Source organism: Crocuta crocuta, unplaced genomic scaffold (genome assembly GCF_008692635.1).
Source record: "Crocuta crocuta isolate KB4526 unplaced genomic scaffold, BGI_CrCroc_1.0 scaffold367, whole genome shotgun sequence".
Lineage (NCBI taxonomy): Eukaryota > Metazoa > Chordata > Mammalia > Carnivora > Hyaenidae > Crocuta > Crocuta crocuta.
In genome coordinates, this window is record NW_027527936.1 from 5,348,713 (window position 1) to 5,368,621 (window position 19,909).

At 44.2% G+C, this 19,909-nt stretch overlaps 2 protein-coding genes across 4 annotated transcripts in view; both read right to left on the reverse strand.

Annotated features, from left to right (window-relative positions):
• Positions 1 to 136: 136 nt before the first annotated feature.
• Positions 137 to 3,857, reverse strand: CCDC17 (coiled-coil domain containing 17). Its single transcript, XM_077752185.1, is given in 14 exon segments — positions 137 to 209; positions 211 to 299; positions 547 to 657; positions 730 to 940; positions 1,085 to 1,288; positions 1,451 to 1,548; positions 1,689 to 1,804; positions 2,049 to 2,165; positions 2,444 to 2,562; positions 2,652 to 2,735; positions 2,962 to 3,124; positions 3,217 to 3,439; positions 3,545 to 3,619; positions 3,721 to 3,857. Coding segments are annotated over 14 exon segments (1,806 nt in total). The 5' UTR covers positions 3,844 to 3,857.
• Positions 3,858 to 5,932: 2,075 nt separating this feature from the next.
• Positions 5,933 to 19,909, reverse strand: part of GPBP1L1 (GC-rich promoter binding protein 1 like 1) — a 67,607-nt gene continuing 53,630 nt past the window's right edge. For all 3 annotated transcript variants that reach the window (XM_077752122.1, XM_077752120.1, XM_077752121.1), the window contains 5 exons: positions 11,340 to 11,480; positions 10,734 to 10,892; positions 9,401 to 9,525; positions 8,199 to 8,301; positions 5,933 to 6,824 (listed from right to left, as the gene is read on the reverse strand). In XM_077752122.1, the coding sequence (XP_077608248.1) occupies positions 6,672 to 6,824; positions 8,199 to 8,301; positions 9,401 to 9,525; positions 10,734 to 10,892; positions 11,340 to 11,480 (681 nt within the window). In that variant the 3' untranslated portion in view covers positions 5,933 to 6,671. The remainder of the gene's footprint in view (positions 6,825 to 8,198; positions 8,302 to 9,400; positions 9,526 to 10,733; positions 10,893 to 11,339; positions 11,481 to 19,909) is intronic.

Below are 19,909 nucleotides of genomic sequence, written 5' to 3' on the forward strand. Positions count from 1 at the left end.
TGTGAAAGGTGGTAAAGCTGTTGAAGCTCATATCTTGAGCTTTTATCTGCTACTTGCTCCTAGACCCTCAGAAGGTATAATAGTAAAACTACAGGCCTGGCAACAAACTTCACATCCTCCATCTGTGCATGTTAAGCTACTTCTGCCCACATTTTCCTAGACTCAAAGCCAGAGGGGGGAGGGTCAAACCCTCATCTCAATCCTTGACTGCTGAGGGGCTCTTCTGTGGGAGGAGGGGGATCAACAAAGCCAGCTTTTGGGGCAAGGGAGCTGGCTTCCGGTGAAGGTGAGCTGGACATCTATGGAAGAGGGAGAAGAAAGATCTTTTAAGAGGTTTATGTCTGGACTACCCAATGTAAACCAAGTTAACCTCATTGTACTCTGATTTCCTTCTGTTTACACTGTTGATCTACTTAATAGGATGTATGAGGGTTAAATGAGTTCATTCACAGCAGTTGATAACTTGGCACATGGTGGTCAACAAATGCTGGCAATTAACCACACCAATCACACCTGTGGTGTCCCTAGCTCCATGTGGGCCCTCACCAGAGGTGGGTACTGGTACTCCTGGGCACTTGCTGGATTGATCTCTGCCAGTGTCTGGACACCTGCATCTCTTGCATTAACCAGTCGCAGAAAGAGCTCAGCCTGACCTACCTGGAGAGAGATGACATAGTACTGACTGCATCCGGACCTGGAGTAGACCCAGTCCCTGTCCTCCACACTCACCTGGGGAATCCCATTCAGCTGCCCAAGGCTAAGCCTGGAGTTCAGAGGAAGGGCCAGAAGTGGAAGACGCCAACGTCCACTTAACACCCTTTGCTCCTGATCAAATAACACCAGTGAGGTCCAAGCCTTTGGCTGTGGTGTCCTAGCCCATGCCAGCCCCTGCCAGGCCTGTAGCTCACAGATCAAGGATACTGATGGTGAAGGTGGCAGTCTAGAACAACCAAAACAAGGTGTCAGAACTGATCTCCCTAGGATAGCTCTCACAGCCAGTGGCCCTGTATACACATAAGAAAACTCAGCAGAATGAGGGAAAAGCCTCAAGTTGTGGCACCAAAGTCAATCTCCACCTACTAACCTGGGTACAGGCTGCCTGCTGGCAAGGATGGCACAGTTGCCCATGGGCCCAGGAGCTGGAGTTGGGGGCAAGCAAAGGGCTGGGGGCAATGCTGTGGCCCCTCCTGTATCCTGTCCATCTCGAGTCAAACCAGTCAGTAGTTGCACCCAAATCCAAGAAGCCTCAAGTCCCCGAAGGAAGTCGTAGAAAATGACCAGGCCAGCCCTGAAGAATACAGGTCTCAGCTGGCACCTATACATACACACACCACCAACTCCTCTTACACCAGCGCCCCCTCCCGGCCCGCCCAGCTTGTCCTAGTGGGTCTCCTTAATCAGAAGTAGTGGCCAAATCACAGAGGATGTCAAAATCAGCAGCAGGCCTCACCCAGGGTCATAGGGTGCAGGGCCCAGAACATCAGAAGTAGGCAGAAGGAAGTGTGCATCCAGGCCTAGGTTTCTGGTCATGGTTCCAGGAAGCTGCGGCTGTGGGTGGGGGAAGAGTGGACTCCGGAAAGCCTCCCAGGTGCCAATGCTTCCCCAGCTGCACAAGACAGAACTGCCAGCCACCCTCCCCCACCAAACCCCTGGGTGCTCACAGCCTCTTCTGTGCCACTCAATAGGACACCTGTGGGGTGTGGAATCGGTGGCAGTGGGGGAGCCACCCGGGGTGGCAGGCGTGGGGGTTCTTCCCTCCTTAGGCTTGGCCTGGGATTCGCCGCAGGTCGAAGCTCCCTAGGCCCTGGGAGCATAATTAAGAGTAGGGCACCCCTGAGCAGGAAGCAGCAAGTAACAGCGGTGAGATAACCCTCCCCTGGGGAGCCAAACCCATGGCGGGTGCATGGACACCTGGAGATGCACTTGTACAGGACGGACAGGACATAAACACGCGCGCCTCATTCCCCATGCAGGATCCCTCTAACCCCTCTTCTGATCTCGGTCTGCTGGAGAGAGTTAGGTGGCCTGGGAAGAGGGTACTCGCTGACCCCAGGACGCAGGGCCTGTGCCTCTCTGCATCTGCAAGGCCAGGATTTCTGCCTCCAGGCGCCGGTTTTCAGCTTCCACTATTAGAAGCTCACCCAGTGCCGCATCTGCCCTTCTTCCTGCGATGATGAAAAGTCCGACCTGTCACCTCTGACCTTTGGTGACCAGCTGGTGCGATTCTGAGCAGCTCTCCAGCTTTAGGTCTCTCTGGACATGGCTAGACTCGTCAGGTAACATTCTAGCAATTACCACAAAGACCACCCAGGTTTTCTACCTCTGAGATTTTGCTCGGGTGGTCCCCATGCCAAAGACACTTCCCTCAACCGCCCTTTTCTCCTCCCACAATTAAGACCACCGCTTCCCAAAGGCTCTCCTAGCTGGCCCTCCTCCTGTTCACCCCTGCGAGTCCGCGACCGCCGCAGCTCCAGTGCTGAGGCCTCCACTTGCAACTGACATATCTGGCCCAAAACGCCGGGGTCCCGGCCCCCTCCTCGAACATAGGCCTCGCGCAGGGCTCTAGGGAGGGAGTAGGGGACAAAAAGGCAGCCGTCTTTCCAGAACTGATAGTGCTTCTCCCATACCGTCCCCCGGGCCCCAGACCTCACCCAATCTCGGCAGTCAGAGTCCCTGAGTTCGCCTGTAGTACCGGACAACAGAGTTCTGCTTCTCGCAAGGGGTTGAGCCCGGTCCTGGGGTAGAGGGATACCGGCGCGGAAAAGGCATTACAGACTGACCCAGACGCCAGGCCTCCGGAAACCCCGCCCCTTCCGACCTACCGCTCGGAGCTTTGCAGCGGCTTAGTGGCTTAGGCCTCGCGCGTCCCGCCCCCCGGAGGCTCTCGCCCCGGCTCCGCCCCCAGGCCCCGCCCCCAAGGCGGCTCAGCTGCGCTACCGAATTCCCAGAGCAGGGTCTCACCCGGACTCCGGCTGTAGCTGCTGAACTTGCGCCCCTAGCATCTCTAGAACTCCCCGTGTTCGCCCGGCTTCTGCCCTGAGTTCTCGAAGCTCCCGCTCCAGGCCGATAAGGCGTGATACTCCGCCCCGGGTCTGGGCCAAACCTTGGAGTTGTTGGCTCAGTTCTGAGGCGGTAAGGGATCGAGTCGCATCCGGGCCAACAAATTCAAATCCCAAGGGGGAGGGGCGGAGCGGGTCCCCTTCCTTTCCCCCTCACCCTCGCTGCGTCGTTCCAGGGCAAGGCTCAGTGCCTTCGTCTCCACCAACCGCTTTGCATGAGTCCCTTGCAGCGCCCGAAGCCGCTCTGCCGGGCTTCCAGCAGCTTCGTGGGTGGGGCTCTGAGTCGGCGCCTCACAACGCCTTCGGAGCCTTTCTGATCTCTGGGGGACCTCTGTTATCCAGGGTCGCATTTCCTGTAGATACAGCCACAGCCGCTGCACCTGGAGATAACAGGAACCCGCGATCTCAGTGTTAGGGGTAATTTGACCTATGATCTGCCCGATCTGGAGGCTTGGGAAGGACGCCGAGTTTCGAGCGGAGAGTACCTCCTCCGTTAGCTTCTTCAGAGCCAATTTGCTGGCCTCTTGGTCTGAGAGGCCCTGGTGTTCTTGTGGCACAACCTGGTGACAGGGTGTGGGATGAGATAATGCTCAAAGAGTTGCTTGAATACCCGCCCGGTTGGCCAGAGGCGGCCTGCTGAGGGGTGTGCACCAGGTGTTACCTCTTGGGTCAGACGGCCAATGCAGAAGCGCTGAGTGTGCGTGGCCAGCAGGGCCCCGGAGCGGAAAACCATGTCACAGGACCCACAGGACAGGAGCCCCGGCTCCCCAGAGTAGGAGGCCATGGAGTGGGACTCCTTTCCTGACACCAGCCAAGACCTGCAAAAGACAGGGCAGAGGGCAGGGGAACGGGAGAGGAGGATGAAACAGAAAGCCAGAGGCAGAGGAAAGGCCAGGTTAACTTGAGTTTACAAGACTATGTTTGGGGAGGAGATTTAGCTCCCTGGGCAGCAACTACAAGTCTAGGCAGGTCTGGAGCATGGGCAGGGGAAAGCAGGCCACTTTGAGGAGCCGCCCCTCGTTTGAAAAAGTGTCACAAAGTCTGCCCCACCTCATTACATTAAGTATGAGGCAAGTCCCTTTCAACATCTTTTGTTTCTCTGCCTATATAAAAAGAAACAAACAGCTGTCTCCTAGGCTGGCTGGGCCCCTATCACTGCCTATCACTGGCCATTTAATAGCCTCCAGCAGGGAAGTGTCACCTTGTTCATTCTTGTTTTGTCCCAAGTGGATGTTACCCAAGTTAGCGCCATTCTCCATTCTAGGGAACACCCGGGAAAGGAAGCAGCTGTCTGCCCTTCTGGGCTTTCTGCCAGGAAAATTGTCTTTCCTCTAGGCTGAAAAGCTTTTCCTTGCCCTGTGCCTCTCTGGAAGCAACCACAGCTTTTGCATAACCAAGTCACACAAAGGCCAGCAGTCTCTCCCTAACACCAATTCCCTGTTCCTGTTTTTTTGGGTTTTGTTTTGCTTGGCTATAGAGGGAAGATAGTCCACACAAGCCAAGGAACGAAAGTTCAGGGAGAACATTATAAATCTATCAGATGAGGGTAAGCCTTCACTTAGGCTGGCCAGGGGCAAGGGAGGCTCTTCCTGCAGGTCAGATCTCTCTGCCACCTCCCCCAAATATATGCAGCCATAAGAGGCAGGAGCTCTGAGTTACCCCAGGTTTCCAAACTCCCTTTTCTAAACAAGACAGAGACTTATGGTAGCAGGCCCCCCCCGCCCCACGTAAGGCCAAGATAGGACCAGCAACAGCTTGTAAAGTGTTGAAAGCATGTGCTCTCAGTCCAGCTTAATTCCAAGTGAGAAAAAGGACACGTTTTTAGAAATCTGTTCAGTAAAAGATAGTTAGGGGAAAAGCCCAAGGCTAAACAGGGATGACAGCTCTATCTCAACCAGTTTCTCATTTCTGGTTTAATACTTTTGCAACTTAATTCATGTCATAGTATTTCAGATTTTAAGATGCACCTTTTCCCAGATTTCAACACTGAAATCAGGATCGACAATGTAGTATCATAACTGCCAAGTTTTCTTGTTACTACATAAGAGAATGTCTTCAAATATATTCAATGAAATATGACACAGTTTTTATTGCTCAAACAACATTTCCACTTGGACTGCTTGTACCCTGTAGCAGGAGAGACTATGTAATAGTGTGGCAGATAGGGTTTCTGCCTTCCGAACCATTAGATTCCCGCAAATGTCATGCTAGTCTGTCTCTAGGCCTCTACCCCTTCAAAAGACACTACGAGTTAGTCCTCTTCCTAACATGCAGTCAGGCCTGTTATTCTGCTGTTGGTCTCCAATTAGAGTATGATCTTGGACATCTACAGCCACTGTAGGGAGGGCCAAAGAGTACCAGTGTCAGGATCTGTTTGGTTTAACTTCTACCTGGTCCATAAAATTTTGGACTAAGGTTTTATTTTTTAATGTAACTGTTTCTTTTCTTTCCTACTGGGCTGGGCACTCTCTGCATCCCCAGAGCCTTGCAAAATGCCTGGGCTGTACAGGGAGAGCTGGGGAAGTGTACGTTGAATGAAAAACTGTGCTCCCTCCACTTGTCACTCAGCACTCGCTCAAACACTCTCCCATGTTCTTATTTAGCAGAAAAACTGAGACACAGACCTTCCTTAAAATATACACACTGGTAAACAGCTAGGCAGTAAAAATCAGTTTCAGGAAGGAAACTTGGGTTTCTGATTTTATTACTGGTAATTTATTGCACAAGTTTTTTCGCATCAGAAAGTTATCTGCTGAAAGGAGAAACAGGTGTATCTGAATTCAGATTTCCCTCAGACTTCTAAAAGTATTTCCCCCAAAGAATCCACTAATCTAATTTTAAAGGAAATATACTTCTTACACAAGACACTCCAAACTGATGCAAAATATTTATTCCAAGTTAGTTATTTTATGCAGTAGTTTTCCCCCTTAACAGACTTGTGATAACCACCTTTTAAATCTGTAAATAATGTTATCAAAATAATCTTAATCTTTGAAATCTCACAAAAATTTATATTTTACAATCCACCCTGAATATCAAGGCTGCAAGAATAACACAACATTTCCTATATCCAAATATTTTACAGCTGTACCCAAAAAGGAAAAAAAAAAAAAAGAAAGAAAAAGAAAACCACGTATGCTTGGTTAAGGGCTATCGTTACCCGAGCAGCCAAAAATAAAATAAAATATCCAAATTATTAGCATTAATTTAATACAATTATAACTTCAATAGTCACTTTGTCATTGACAATGATTGCTTGAGCACAGGGGTGAGTGCCCCAAGGGCTGGTAGTAGAAGCTGTTGCTGCAGACCGGTGTCTCCTCCTCTCTGCACTGCCAGCTCCCACCTGTGCATCGCCCCATATATACTGTGTCTGTGTGTGTGTATTTAAAAAATCTTTCCCATCACACAAACTTCTATTAAGCAGATAACAGGGAAGAACAACAACAAAAGCTAAACAAGCCAATTGCTCTCTCTTTGGGATAGGATTATTTCCCTTGTGCATGAAGTATTCAGCAACAACATAAGAAAAGGAAAAGAATGCTTTCTTTCGTATACTCCCTAAACACACAAGCTGAGTTTCCTGGGTCAGATTTGTGAACATTTATATGCCTACTTCCAGGCATCGTCATCTGATGTTTCACTGCTACTGGTCTCCGTGTCTGAGTCCTCAAACTCTGCTTTACAAGTGCTTCTCCAAGGGGAGAACAGGTTGGAACCACGGCTCTGCAAAAAGCCGTTCTTCCCAAATCCATTTCTTCTCAGCTATGGTTAGGGAGGGAAAGAAAAAAGAAAACCATCAAAAACGATATTGGCAATGGGATCTGGAAAAGGCCAGTCCTCAACTCAATTCTAGGCAGAATGTGGACGGTGCCCTTCTTTTTTTTTTATGTTTTATTTATTTCTGAGAGAGAGAGAAAGACAGCATGAGCAGAGGAGGGTCAGAGAGAGGGAGACACAGAATCTGAAACAGGCTCCAGGCTCTGAGCTGGCTGTCAGCAGAGAGCCCGATGCGAGACTCGAACCCACGAACTGTGAGATCATGACCTGAGCCGAAGTCGGATGCTTAAGCGACTGAGCCATCCAGGCGCCCCTAGATAGTGCCCTTCTAAGAGATCAAAGATTTCACAGAGCTGTGCTTTTCAAACTTTAATGTACAAATCAATCATTTAATGACTTTTTTTTAAAATGCAGAATCTGATTTCAGTAGGTAGGGTTTCAGATTCTGTTTTTCCAATTTTTCAATGACTGAGGAAATAGCAAAATTTTCTGTCAGCCTGTAATTTCTCTTTAAAAAAATTTTTTTAAATGTTTTATTTATTTCTGAGAGACAGACAGGGGGAGAGAGAGAGAGAGACAGCATGAGCAGGGGAGGGTCAGAGAGAGAGGGAGCTACAGAATCTGAAACAGGCTCCAGGCTCTGAGCTGGCTGTCAGCAGAGCCCGATGCGGGGCTCGAACCCACAAACTGTGAGATCATGACCTGAGCCAAAATCGGACGCTTAACTGACTGAGCCACCCAGGCGCCTCTGTAATTTCTCTTTATAGGACTTGATACTGTTGTTATTTGTGCTGCAACATAAATGCTATAAATATAATTACATGTAAATAAAATATAAATACCACCAGAATTTAGGCTCCATGAGGTTTGTAGAGACTCCTTATCTTGCTTACTACTATAAACCCTAGGATATGGCAATGTTTCACTAAGAGAAAGGCTCCAAGTATTTGTTGAATGAATTTAAATATGTTGTTTCTTGTCTCTGGCCAGAATATCCGAGGGAAATGGTAAGGCTGAGGGCAGGGGAGGCTGGGCCTGCTACTCTAGAGACCAAGGGCTGAGCCCTAACTCTGGAACACGGTCTTGTGGTTCCGGTTTAGTTAGAGCTAGCTATCAGGATGGAAGGATATACTACCTTCTGAAATCTGCAAACTGCTGACCTAGTTTCTGTATCCTCTCCTGGAGACCCCTACTGCCTAGGCAGTGATACACTTCTATTTTTACTATGGCAACTCACTTTATATTTTCTTTTCCACGGTCCTTCTCTCACACTAAACTGGGACTCCCTAAGGACAAGGATGTCCTGATTCCTTTCTCTCCTAGTCATGAACTGGTCTCCAGGAAAGGTTTATGACATACCTGCTCGGTCTTCAAGTGGAACTCTCTGAGCTCATCCTCTGTGAGGGGAAGGCAGTTCTCATCATTTTCAGGATACTCCTGCCATCCCATTGCTTTCAATAACCTGGTAGAGGAAAGTGAGGCAAAGAAAACATTTTAAGCATAAGTGGGAAGCCCACAACATTTCAGAGAAAACTTGCTTGCCTAGGGGCAATGGCACCCACTTGGATTCTTCTTTTCTCCCCAGTGGGGTAAACTTTAATTATGGCACTTAGGTGCTTGAATTAAATGAGGGATCCACAGTTGCTCTTTACAGAGCACAATGGCTATAGAGAAGATAGTAGAAGCAGAAAATAAGATCACATAAGAGCCAAAATGCCAGGGCCCTCTCTGTGCCATAGACAGAGGGAGAAATCTCACTTTTGTCTCTTATAAGCAAATTAGTCCATTTCCATATGTACCTAAGTTTTCTCTCAAGTTCATGGCATTGTGGTCTCCTTCATACTCTCGTGACTCCTAAAGTTATTCTGGACAGGAACTTCCTTTCAGGAAGGGCCTGCCAAACATGGCAGGCCCCATTTGCCATCCAGCTGCCTAGATAGCTGGCTGCTCTGTGTTCAAGGCCCTCGTTTAAAGAATGAACTCCACCCATGGAGATCTCACGCCTCCCAAGGCCCTTTATTTTGTTTATTTATTTTTATTTTTTATTTCAGAGAGAGAGAGACAGCGTGAACAGGGGAGGGTCAGAGAGAGAGGGAGACACAGAATCCGAAATAGGCTCCAGGCTCTGAGCTGTCAGCAGAGCCTGACGTGGGGTTTGAACCCACGAACCGTGAGATCATGACCTGAGCCGCAGTCGGACGCTTACCGACTGAGCCACCCAGGTGCCCCTTTCCAAGGCCCTTTAAAGGCATCTTGGGTTAGGAGGGCCCTAGGGCCAGTACAACAGTCCCCGAAAACAGGTTCCCCTTTCCACCTGGAGTTATAAACTGAGTCTGAAACTAAACTACATGAAAGCCTTAGAGGGAAGTATAAAAAAGCTGGCAAACCTGTAAAGTAATGCCCAGAGGGCCGTAGGTCAAGCAGGGGCATACAGAGAGAACAAGTTATGGTGCCCATAGACACTTCTATCTATAGGCCAGATCCGATGTGAAATGTCTTAAGTATGTTCAAGCTTCTTACAGGCCATACACAACAAGTACTGTAATGTGATCTTCACTTACCTGTGCTCTGCTTCCAGAGAATGTGAGAGGACCTCTCCTTCCTCCTCTATAGGGAGAGTAAGACCATTCTGATGACAGCCTTCCTCTCCATTTTCCTTTGGTTCAGGTGTGCTATTGTCCTCCAACTGAAATAAGGACACACTTGGTTTAATGACCCTTTGTGGCAAGAAAAGTAATCTATAAAATTAAGGAGTCAGAACTGAGTAAAGTGCTTTTCAGAGAACAACTTCAGCTCACAAGTCTTCTCCATTGAATAATGAGGTAATGAGGACTTGCTCACCTTACTAAGATTTCCAAAGCATACCAACTGGTCAGGATCTTAACTTCAGGTTATATCAATGGTGGCAGAGCTATTAGGTACCTATGCAATGATTTGGACTAAAGAACTACTGTGCTCAACTTTAAAAAATTCACTTTCGGGGTACCTGGGTGGCTCAAGTCAGTTGAGAGCATCCAACCCTTGATTTTGGCGCAGGTCATGATCCCAGGGTAAAAAAAAAAAAAAAAAAGTTTACTTTCCTAGAGTTCTTACAGCTAAGTGTTGCCATCTGACAGCTGGTCAATGTTGCATAGGTGGAAACTGCAGGCCGTAGCTTTTAAGAAAGCACTTTAAAAAAGAGACAGACATCATCCCCTTTTAGGTTTTTTGGCTCCTTGTGCTTTCTCTAACCAGAACGTGGATGGGAAGTATAGAGGTGCATAACTACCCAAGCCCAAGTTGACTAAAACTTAGAAGTTTCCTGATAATACCAATGAGCTCACCTTATTTTTTTTAATTTTTAATGTTGATTTTGAGAGACACACACAGAGTGTGAGCGGGAGACAGGCAGAAGGAGAGGGAGACACAGAATCCGAAGCAGGTTCCAGGTTCAGAGCTGTCGGCACAGAGTCTGATGTGGGACTCGAACTCACAAACTGTGAGACCATGACCTGAGCTGAGGTCGGACGCTTAACTAGCCGAGCCACCCAGATGCCCTGGGCTCACCCCCTTAAACTGCAACCTCTAACTTTCCTGTTGTAGGATACAAAAACAAAACCAACCAAACAAACAAAAAAACCTCTTGTTTTACGGTTCTATTTGTCAGATTTTCTTAAAAAAAAAAAAAAAAAGTTTTAATGTATTTGACCTGAGCTGAAGTCAAATGCTTAACCAACTGGGCCACCCAGGTGCCGTCAGATTTTCTTTTATTGCAAGTAAATATAATCCTAACTGATAAAAGCTTCTGTAGTTTACCAATTTCTTACAGCACTGACCAGTTCAAAACTTTAAAAAACGCACAACTATAACATGGGAAAACCCCTATGTTGCCCCAGAAAAATCCTATGCTCTTACGTCCTCCAGCTTGTCACAGTCTCTGTTCTCTGAGAAGTCTCCATTCCGGTCATCCTTCAGAGTCTTCAGGAACTCACTCTTTCTGTCGGTAGTTCGGCGGGTCAGCTTGGTCAGGCGAGAGGAGCTGATCTCAATCGGAGGAGTAGTGCTGGAGGGACTCTGGGCAAATATCACAAATAGGTTGCTCCTGACAGCAAAGAACAAGAACTGGGATTCTCTGGGTCACTTCTATATGGTAGTGATTTCCAGAATCTGGTAGCCTATTTATCTGTCTTTTACTGAAAATAAACTATCCTTTTTCATATAAACAGACTTCAGCTTCGCAGGGTTTTTGCAGTTAAGACTGTACGGCTTATATGGTACTTCTTCGTTTACAGACTTGAGCAATAATGCTGGTCTAAAATAGTCTACCACAGAGCAACTACTAACTACTCAGCTACTGTCTGTCTCTGGATGCTAACAGGGTCAAGAAATGACTCTGAGATAAGCACAGCTATAAAGAAAATGGAATTAGAGCTGTACACGTCACACCGTGTATCTTAGTATATGTAAGTAAATGAGAAATGTCAATTTTAGAAAAGGCTGCTTGGCCTTGTCCTCACTCACCTCTTTAGGAGAGCTTAAAACTGCACCACCAGCCAGTACTACTGGTTTTGTAACAGAGATTGGACTGGTAAAAGCAGACTCCCGGCTAGAGGAAAGGGATCCTGATTTGTGTTCCATTCTGTTAGCTTTCCATGCACTGGGCTACACAGGAAGAAAGAATAAATCAGTCAAAACAAGTCAAAACAGGACAGATGCTCAGCCTGGAAATCTTTCTGATATGTAAGAACCCGAGTTCTAAGAGCTTTCCCATCTTAACATGTTTGGGAGGCATGCAACCTCTTTCTGATGTTAGGCACTTGAAGGAGAAAAAAACAAATGGGAACCAGAAGGGTCATGGGATATTAATAGGTATTTCTCAAAAAGAAAGCTCTGGTTCAATAACTGTGGGAGAAGTTGAGGTAAATAAAGTTCAACAGATTTCTTTACTGTGCTATTTCTCAAAGCATTTAATCATATGTGAATATAGCATTTTCCAAACTTACTGGACCCAAAAATGTTTTCTTTTATGGTGTACTTATTAATCTCTGATGAAATCAGATTCTTAAAAAAAAAAAAAAGCAAATCACAGTAATGCTGTTTTCTAGAAGCAACTCTGATGGCAGGAGGCTAAGGGTAGTTCTAGGAGGCCAGGGCAGACAATGTAAATGGCTAGGCAATGCTGGTCTGTTCCCTTTTTTGCTTGGCCTTGTGGAGCCTAGGCCTATTCTGTCATGCTGGCCCTAGACCCAATTTTGATGACAGCACAGTGAAGCTGGATTTTTTTTTTGGACTCAATCACACTGTCTGAGGAGAACAGGAAGACAAAGCACATGGAGTGAGGCTGAAGTAAGTGGAAAATATCCATTTTTCCAGAATGGAACAATCAGGACAGAGAAGGTCAGGACAAAGGAAGGATGAGTGTAAAGAATTCCTTTCTTGGTATTAAACAGGATACTATAGACTTCAGGAAGGGAATTAACGTATATGAGTATCTACCAGACGCTTGTTATACTGTTTGCATTCTTAGTCCAATTAGGTATAATTATTATGTTGACTTTTATGAAAGTTACACAATTTGTCCAAGGTTACTCAAGTAGTATACAGTATGTTTTCTTGTAATGCCTCCAAAAAGAACATGCAAGCAGATTAGAGAGACAATGACCCAAGTGGAATGGAGATTAATTTTTTTCTTGCACTGATCAAAATCTAAAGATGGCCACTTATATAGGCTAAATATCAAAGTTCCTCAGTGGCTTCCACAGAGCTGTAGATGGTTACCAGATGCCTTGTCTTTCTTTTAACATTATCACACTTGCTTTTCTGCCACAGTAGTATGAAAAGTTTACCAGACAGTGTTACATGCAACAGGATACCGACGTCTCTGCCCAACTTTATTCCAATTTAATCTTAATTTTCAGTAACTCAAACACTATGCTATATAGCTGGCTGCTCACTGGACAAAACTATTATGCTCCATGCCCTCTTTTATTAGAGAAATTATTGATGTAGAAATCCATCAAAATAAACCACATATCAACCATGGCTGGATTTTCTTTTTTTTTTTAATGTTTATTTATTTTGAAAGAGAAAGACAAAGAGTGCAAGTGAACATCAGCAGGTGAGAGGCAGACAGAGAATCCGAAGCAGGCTAGACACCGCCAGTGCAGAGCCTGATGCTGGATTTGATCCCACAAATCGTGAGATCATGACCTGAACCGAAATCAAGAGTCAGACGCTTAACTGACTGAGCCACCCAGGCACCCCTCAACACAGTTTTTTAAAAAATGTCCTCTCTTTTCCTTCAAACTCCAAGTCAATCCCAATGCTCTCCACCTCAAATGATCTTGCCTTCTCCTACTGGACTTAGAAGCCAGAAGTCACTAGATCAAACTTTCCCCAATTCCCTCCTTTACACCTCAAGTTTAATGGCTTCCTACACCCTTTCTACCATTCTACACTTGTTCATTCTTTCCTTTAAAAACTTATTATTTCCTCCCTTCCATCTAAGAAGTTCTTTCACTTTATCTACAAACATGCTAAGCCACCTTAATGAAGGTGAAAAAAACCCAAACACATTTATTTTCCTTTATACTACCATCCTTTTATTGCCAAGCTTTTCTGCATTGTCAGTATCTGCTGTTTTACACTTGCTCATTATTGCTTACTGTTCAACTCTCTACAACATTCACCTCCATTCCCATTTTAATAAAATAGCTCTTTCAGGGCACCTAGGTGGCTCAGTCAGATGAGCATCCAACCTTAGCTCAGGTCACAATCTCATGGTTTGTGAGCTGAAGTCCACATTGGGCTCACTGCTGTCAGCCTGTCAGTGCAGAGCCTGCTTCAGATCCTCTGTCCCTCTCCTCTAACCTCTCCCCCCAGATAAATATTAAATAAACAAACAAATAAATAAACAAGCAAGCTCTTTCAATAAATAACCAAAACTCTTGTTGGAAGGCCAGCTGGCTCTTAATTTAAAAATCTGTTTTTGGAGACTGCTATTACCCATCTTTTCAGAACCTGTCCCCCTTTCCTTTCTGGATTCCCCTAGGTCTTTTCAGTGGATGCAGGCATTCCCCAAGACTCTAGCCTCAGTGTTCTGCTGTGGTTAACCAGTTATTTGTAACTGTTTAATCACTTAAATTGTTGAGACAATGTAGATAATATGTAAAACTGTGTCCCTACCTCTAACCTCTCTCCTGAGGGTTTTATTATTATTTTTTAATGTTTTTTTTTTTTTTAATATTTTTTATTTATTTTTAGGAGAGAGAGAGAGAGACAGCATGAGCAGGGGAGGGTGAGAGAGAGAGGGAGATAACAGACTCTGAAACTGGCTCCAGGCTCTGAGCTGGCAGTCAGCACAGAGCCCGACGCGGAGCTCGAACCCACGAACCGCGAGATCATGACCTAAGCGAAAGTCAGACGCTTAACAGACTAAGCCACCCAGGCGCCCCTTTTAATGTTTATTTTTGAGAGAGAGAGACACACACAGAGTCTGAAAGCAGGCTCCAGGCTGTGAGCTGTCAGCACAGAGCGTGATTCATGAGATCTCATGTATCGTGAGATCATGACTTGAGCTGAAGTCGGACGCTTAACTGACTGAGCCACCTAGGTGTGCTCTCTCTCCTGAGTTTTCATAAAGACCTCCATGATTGGACTGGCTTGAGCAGTACTTCCACCTACTAATTCCCAGCTACCAGCCATATTTAAGCATTTGTCTTTTCCCAATCATGACATGTTTTGCCTTCCTTCCTTTCCTTCCCTTTCCCCCCCTCCTCTTTCTTTTGGTTAACAATGGTTCCTCTGCCTCAAAAGCCCCATCTACTTGCTCCCTAACAAACTTCTACTGTTCTTTTTTTTTTTAAGTACTCTCTATGCCCAATGTGGGGTTCGAACTCACAATCCCAAGATCAAGAATCACATATTTCATGGGCTGAGCCAGCCAGGCACCCCAAACTTCTACTGTTTTGAAACTACTATTTATTGACTTAGGCTGTGCCAATATTATATTTCAAGTACTTTCAAAACTTTAATTTCATTCTTTTGCCACAATTATGTAACAGATATAATTCACTCCTATTTTTAAGGAAACAAGTTTAGCAAAATTGAGTAACTTACTGAAAATCATAGCCCTAGAGAGCAGCATGAAGTTTGACTCTAAAACCTGAATTCTCAACTTCCTCTTTTTTAATCCTTCAGGATAGGACGCATTTTGGAGCAGTGGAAAGAGCTCTGGATTGAAGTTAGACAAACCTGGTTTAAGAGTCCTAGCTCCATCACTTTATTAGCTATGTAATCTCATATTACAGAATTTTCTACATTTTAGGATTAGAGGAATAAATGTTATAGAATATACGTAAAAGGCCTAATGAAGGTCTTGGAATATAAAAGGATGTCAACAAATGGCAATTCTTTCCTCTTCTACTTCAAAACACAGTTATTGGGAATGCCAACTGGTGCAGCCACTCTGGAAAACAGTATGGAGGCTCCTCAAAAAATTAAAAACAGAACTACCCTACAACCCAGCAACTGCACTATTAGGTATTTATCCAAGGGATACAGGTATGCTGTTTTGAAGGAACACATGCACCCCAATGTTTATAGCAGCACTGTCAATAATAGCCAAAATATGGAAAGAGCCCAAATGTCCATCGATGGATGAATGGATAAAGAAAATGTGTGTGTATACACACACACACACACACACACACACACACACACAATGGAGTACTAGCTATCAAAAAGAATGAAATCTTGCTTTAAAACTACGTGGTTGGAACTACAGGGTATCATGCTAAGCTAAGTTAGTCAAAGAAAGACAAGTGTCATATGATTTCACTCATATGAGGACTTTAAGATACAAAACAGATGAACATAAGGGAAGCAAAAATAATTAAAAAAAAGAGGGGGACAAAACATGAGAGGCTCTTAAATATGGAGAACAAACAGAGGGTTACTTGAGGGACTGTGGGAAGGGGGGGATGGGATAAATAGGTAAGGGGCATTAAGAAATCTACTCCTGAAATCATTGTTGTACTATATGCTAACTTGGTGTAAATTAAAAAACAAAAAATATTAAAAAATAATTAAAAAAAAAACAGTTCAAATATGACCTTATCTATAAAGACTCTGAGGAGAACATTTTATGTATCTCTCTCCACTTGATGGCAAACTCTTTAAGATTATTTTGGTGTTTGTTGTTTTATTTTAGAAACAGAGAGAGAGAGTAGGAGCAAGGAAGAGGGCAGAGGAGAAAGAGAATCCCAACCACGCTCCATGTTCAGTGTGGAGCCCGACAGGGAGCTTGATCCCGCAACCCTAGGGTTATGACCTGAACCAAAATCAGTAGTCTGACACTCAATCGACTGAGCCACCAAGGCACCCCAAAGATTATTCTGTGCCTCTAGTGAGTTTTTATTTTATTATTTTTTTAAATTTATTTTTGAGAGAGAGAGACAGAGTGTGAATGGGGGAGGGGCAGAGAGAGAGAAGGAGACACAGAATCCAAAGCTGGCTCCAGACTTTAAGCTGTCAGCACAGAGCCCAACACGGAGCTTGAACTCACTAACTGAGATCATGACCTGAGCTGAAGTCAGATGCTTAACTGACTGAGCTACCCAGGTGCCCCATCTAGTGACACAGTTTTTAATACATAGATACTCAATGTCTGGAGAAAATTAATGAATGGATAAATCCACATGTTTCCCAGTCATCTCACCTCTTCCTTCAATACCTCACATTTCATATTCCCAGAACCATTCTCATTAAGTGTTCCTGAAATCTGATCTTTCTCTCTTTTATACCTCTAGTGAAACAGCTCCAGAGTTATCCCAGTTTCTCAGAGAAGAACACATGATGTCCTGTGTTCTGCCTCTAATTTGCTTCCCACTGTGTGCCTTCACCACCTCCCTTGTGCGCCAGCTTTCTTCATCCCTGTTCAGGCTTCATTACCTTATACAAGGACAATAACAGCTTTTACTTTAGTTTTCCTATTTTCATTCTATTTTCCACTTAGGATAGTCCTATACAACAGGGCTAAACTAATCTTAAGCTTTGTGTCCTGACTTTTGTTCTTGCCACTTCTTCACCCTCAAAAGCTTTCCTAGATGTTTGAGGACATGATATTGTTTTTATACCCTCTATAATCTAACAGAACACTCTGAGCACATTTCAAATTAAGTAACACTTATAAGAATTCTTTATAAATTTTTTTTTAAATGTTTTATTTATTTCTGAGAGAGAGAGAGACGGCGTGAACAGGGGAGGGTCAGAGAGAGAGGGAGACACAGAATCTGAAACAGGCTCCAGGCTCTGAGCTGGCAGCACAGGGCCCGACATGGGGCTCGAACCCACTAACCATGAGATCATGACCTGAGCCGAAGTGGGACACTTAACCAACTGAGCCACCCAGGCGCCCCTAATTCTTTATAAATTCTTAAGGAATGGAGCAAACATAAAGTGTGATGGCATATTGATAATAATAGCTATAACTTACTAGCACTTACTATATGCCAGCTTTAAGTACTTCAAAAAACATTCTTATCTATTCCTCACAAAAACCTTAAAAGATGGGAATTATTACCCCATTTTATAGATGATCAAACTGGGACTTAGAACTTAAGAAACTTGACCACAGTTATATCACAAAGAAGGTGCAAGGTGAACTCACTACACTCAAAAGCCCTGCTATTAATATCCATGCCACATTATTTCTTCGATAGTACTTGCTCCCTTGACTTAAATTCACATTCTTTCCCTTCTACATCAAACAAATATCCTAAACCCTTTCAAAGATAATTCAACTTGTCAATCAGTTTTATTCCCACTCATTTCTTCCTGGGCCATGATTCTTTAATGACTTCTTTGAAGTAAATTCCAAGTTGCTCCCATGGGCTTCTTCCTATGGATTTCTTCATCCTTTCACTTAACTTTACGATCATCTATATTCTATTTCCTTTTACTGTCAAGTATTAAAGTTGTCACTGCCTCTACTTCCACCTACATAATTCCAGGATCCCCTGAGATCTTGTTTTGTCCCTACACTACTAAAACCTCAAGTCAAAGGTCACGTAAGCCTCTCCAACTGCTAAGCTCAAAACCCTTTTTTCACTTATTTTCCTCAAATGGTCAACAGCAGCTGTCAAGTGTGGACAACCCCAGCTGCTATCTAAACTCACCTCCCCAGATTTTTGTGACAGCATAGTATTTTTTTTTTTTAACTTTTTCTGATGTTTTATTTATTTCTGAGAGAGAGAGAGAGAGAGAGTGAGCAGGGGAGGGTCAGAGAGCGAGGGAGATAAAGAATCTGAAACAGGCTCCAGGCTCTGAGCTGGCTGTCAGCACAGAGCCCGATGTGGGGCTTGAACTCATGAACCATGAGATCGTAACCTGAGCTGAAGTCTGACACTTAATCGACTGAGCCACCCAGGCGCCCTGTGCATGGTACTTTTTTCTTAGTCCTATGGACTATATTGTTATTTTCCTAATATTTATAAGACATTAAATATTTCCTCAAGTTTTATTTTCCCATTCTTTACTCTTCTATCCTCTTCCCTTGGAGATCTTATCTACCCTAAAAGCTTCATTCATTACCACTAGGATAAGGACCCCCAGTCTGGATATTTCCCCAGTGCTCCCAGGAGTAATTAAAACGATCATCCACTATCCCTCAAATATGCCTAGTGTTTTCTGCTTTCAGAACTTGTATTTAACTATCTCTTCTTACTGTGTGCAATGCTCTCCAGACTCTTTTCTGCCCATCCAAATCTGGACAATTCTCCAAAGATCAGATCAAGTTAGTCTTCAGTAAAATTTTCTTCAATGGTCATGATGTGAACTGATCTTGTTCCTATAAACTGAACACTAAACAGTGTTTAATTTAGTTATTCCAAGTCTGTTTTGAATTTGTTATTAGCAGGTTATTATTTCATTTCACATATATCACATGACCTTTCATATTGTTGTATCTTGTTATCTCAATAAGACTTTCAGCTCATGACTAATGTTGTACTTCTCTGTACTGCTCACAACCACCAAACATAGTGGTTACACACAGACGAAAATGAATAAATGCTCACTGGTTTCCTGCTCAATAACAAAGTAAATTCTAATTATTTCTGTACAGTGGTTAGAATTCATTTAAGCAATTATTATGTGCTTTTGTTAAGGAGCTAAAGATACAAATATGAAAATGACCTGAAGGCTGCTCTGTAAGTAAAGAAATAAAGAGCTCTAAGAGGGGTGCCTGGGTGGCTCAGTCAGTTGAGTATCTGACTTCGGCTCAGGTCATGCTCTCATGGTTTGTGGGTTTAAACCGCGCTTTGGGTTCTGTACTGACAGCTCAGAGCCTGGAGCCTGCTTCAAATTCTATGTCTCCCTCTCTCTCTGCCGCTCCTCTGCTCACATTCTGTCTCTCTCCAAAATAAACAATAAAAAATTTTTTTTAATAATAAAAAAGATCCAATAAAGTGTTATAAATATGATAAGAGACAGGAGCGCCACTCAATTAGAGATAAAAGGATGAATTAGATCTTTAGATGTATGTGATAGAAAAGGATTCACAGAACAGATAACATGTACTTGAAAGCAGATAATTTCCCAGGTAAAAGAAAGATGGGATAGTAAAATATAAAAGATGGATTAGACTTAGGGTATAAAGAATTATATAAGCCACTGCTAAAGAGTCTGGCCACTGTATTATAACATCAGGGTTGGCAAGCAACAATCCATGGGTCAGAGGCTTGTTTTCATATGGCCCATGACCTAATAATATTTTACATTTTTCAAGCACTGTAAAACAAACAAAAAACACAAGGGGAAAGGAGAAAAGGTAACAAAGACCATATGTCATTAAGTGACTGGCAAAGCCTAAAATATTTATTATTTGGCTCTTCACAGAAGTTTACCAAACCCTTCTGTAAATGGTTTGGAATTGCTGAAGTGATTGAGGAAAGGATGTGATATATTCAAATTATTTTACGATCATCAGTCTGACAATTCTGTATAAGATGAATGTAGAGAGATGAAGAAATAGAAGAGGACACTACAACGAGTAAATGGGAGGTGAAAAGGGCATAGGACATCACAGAGGG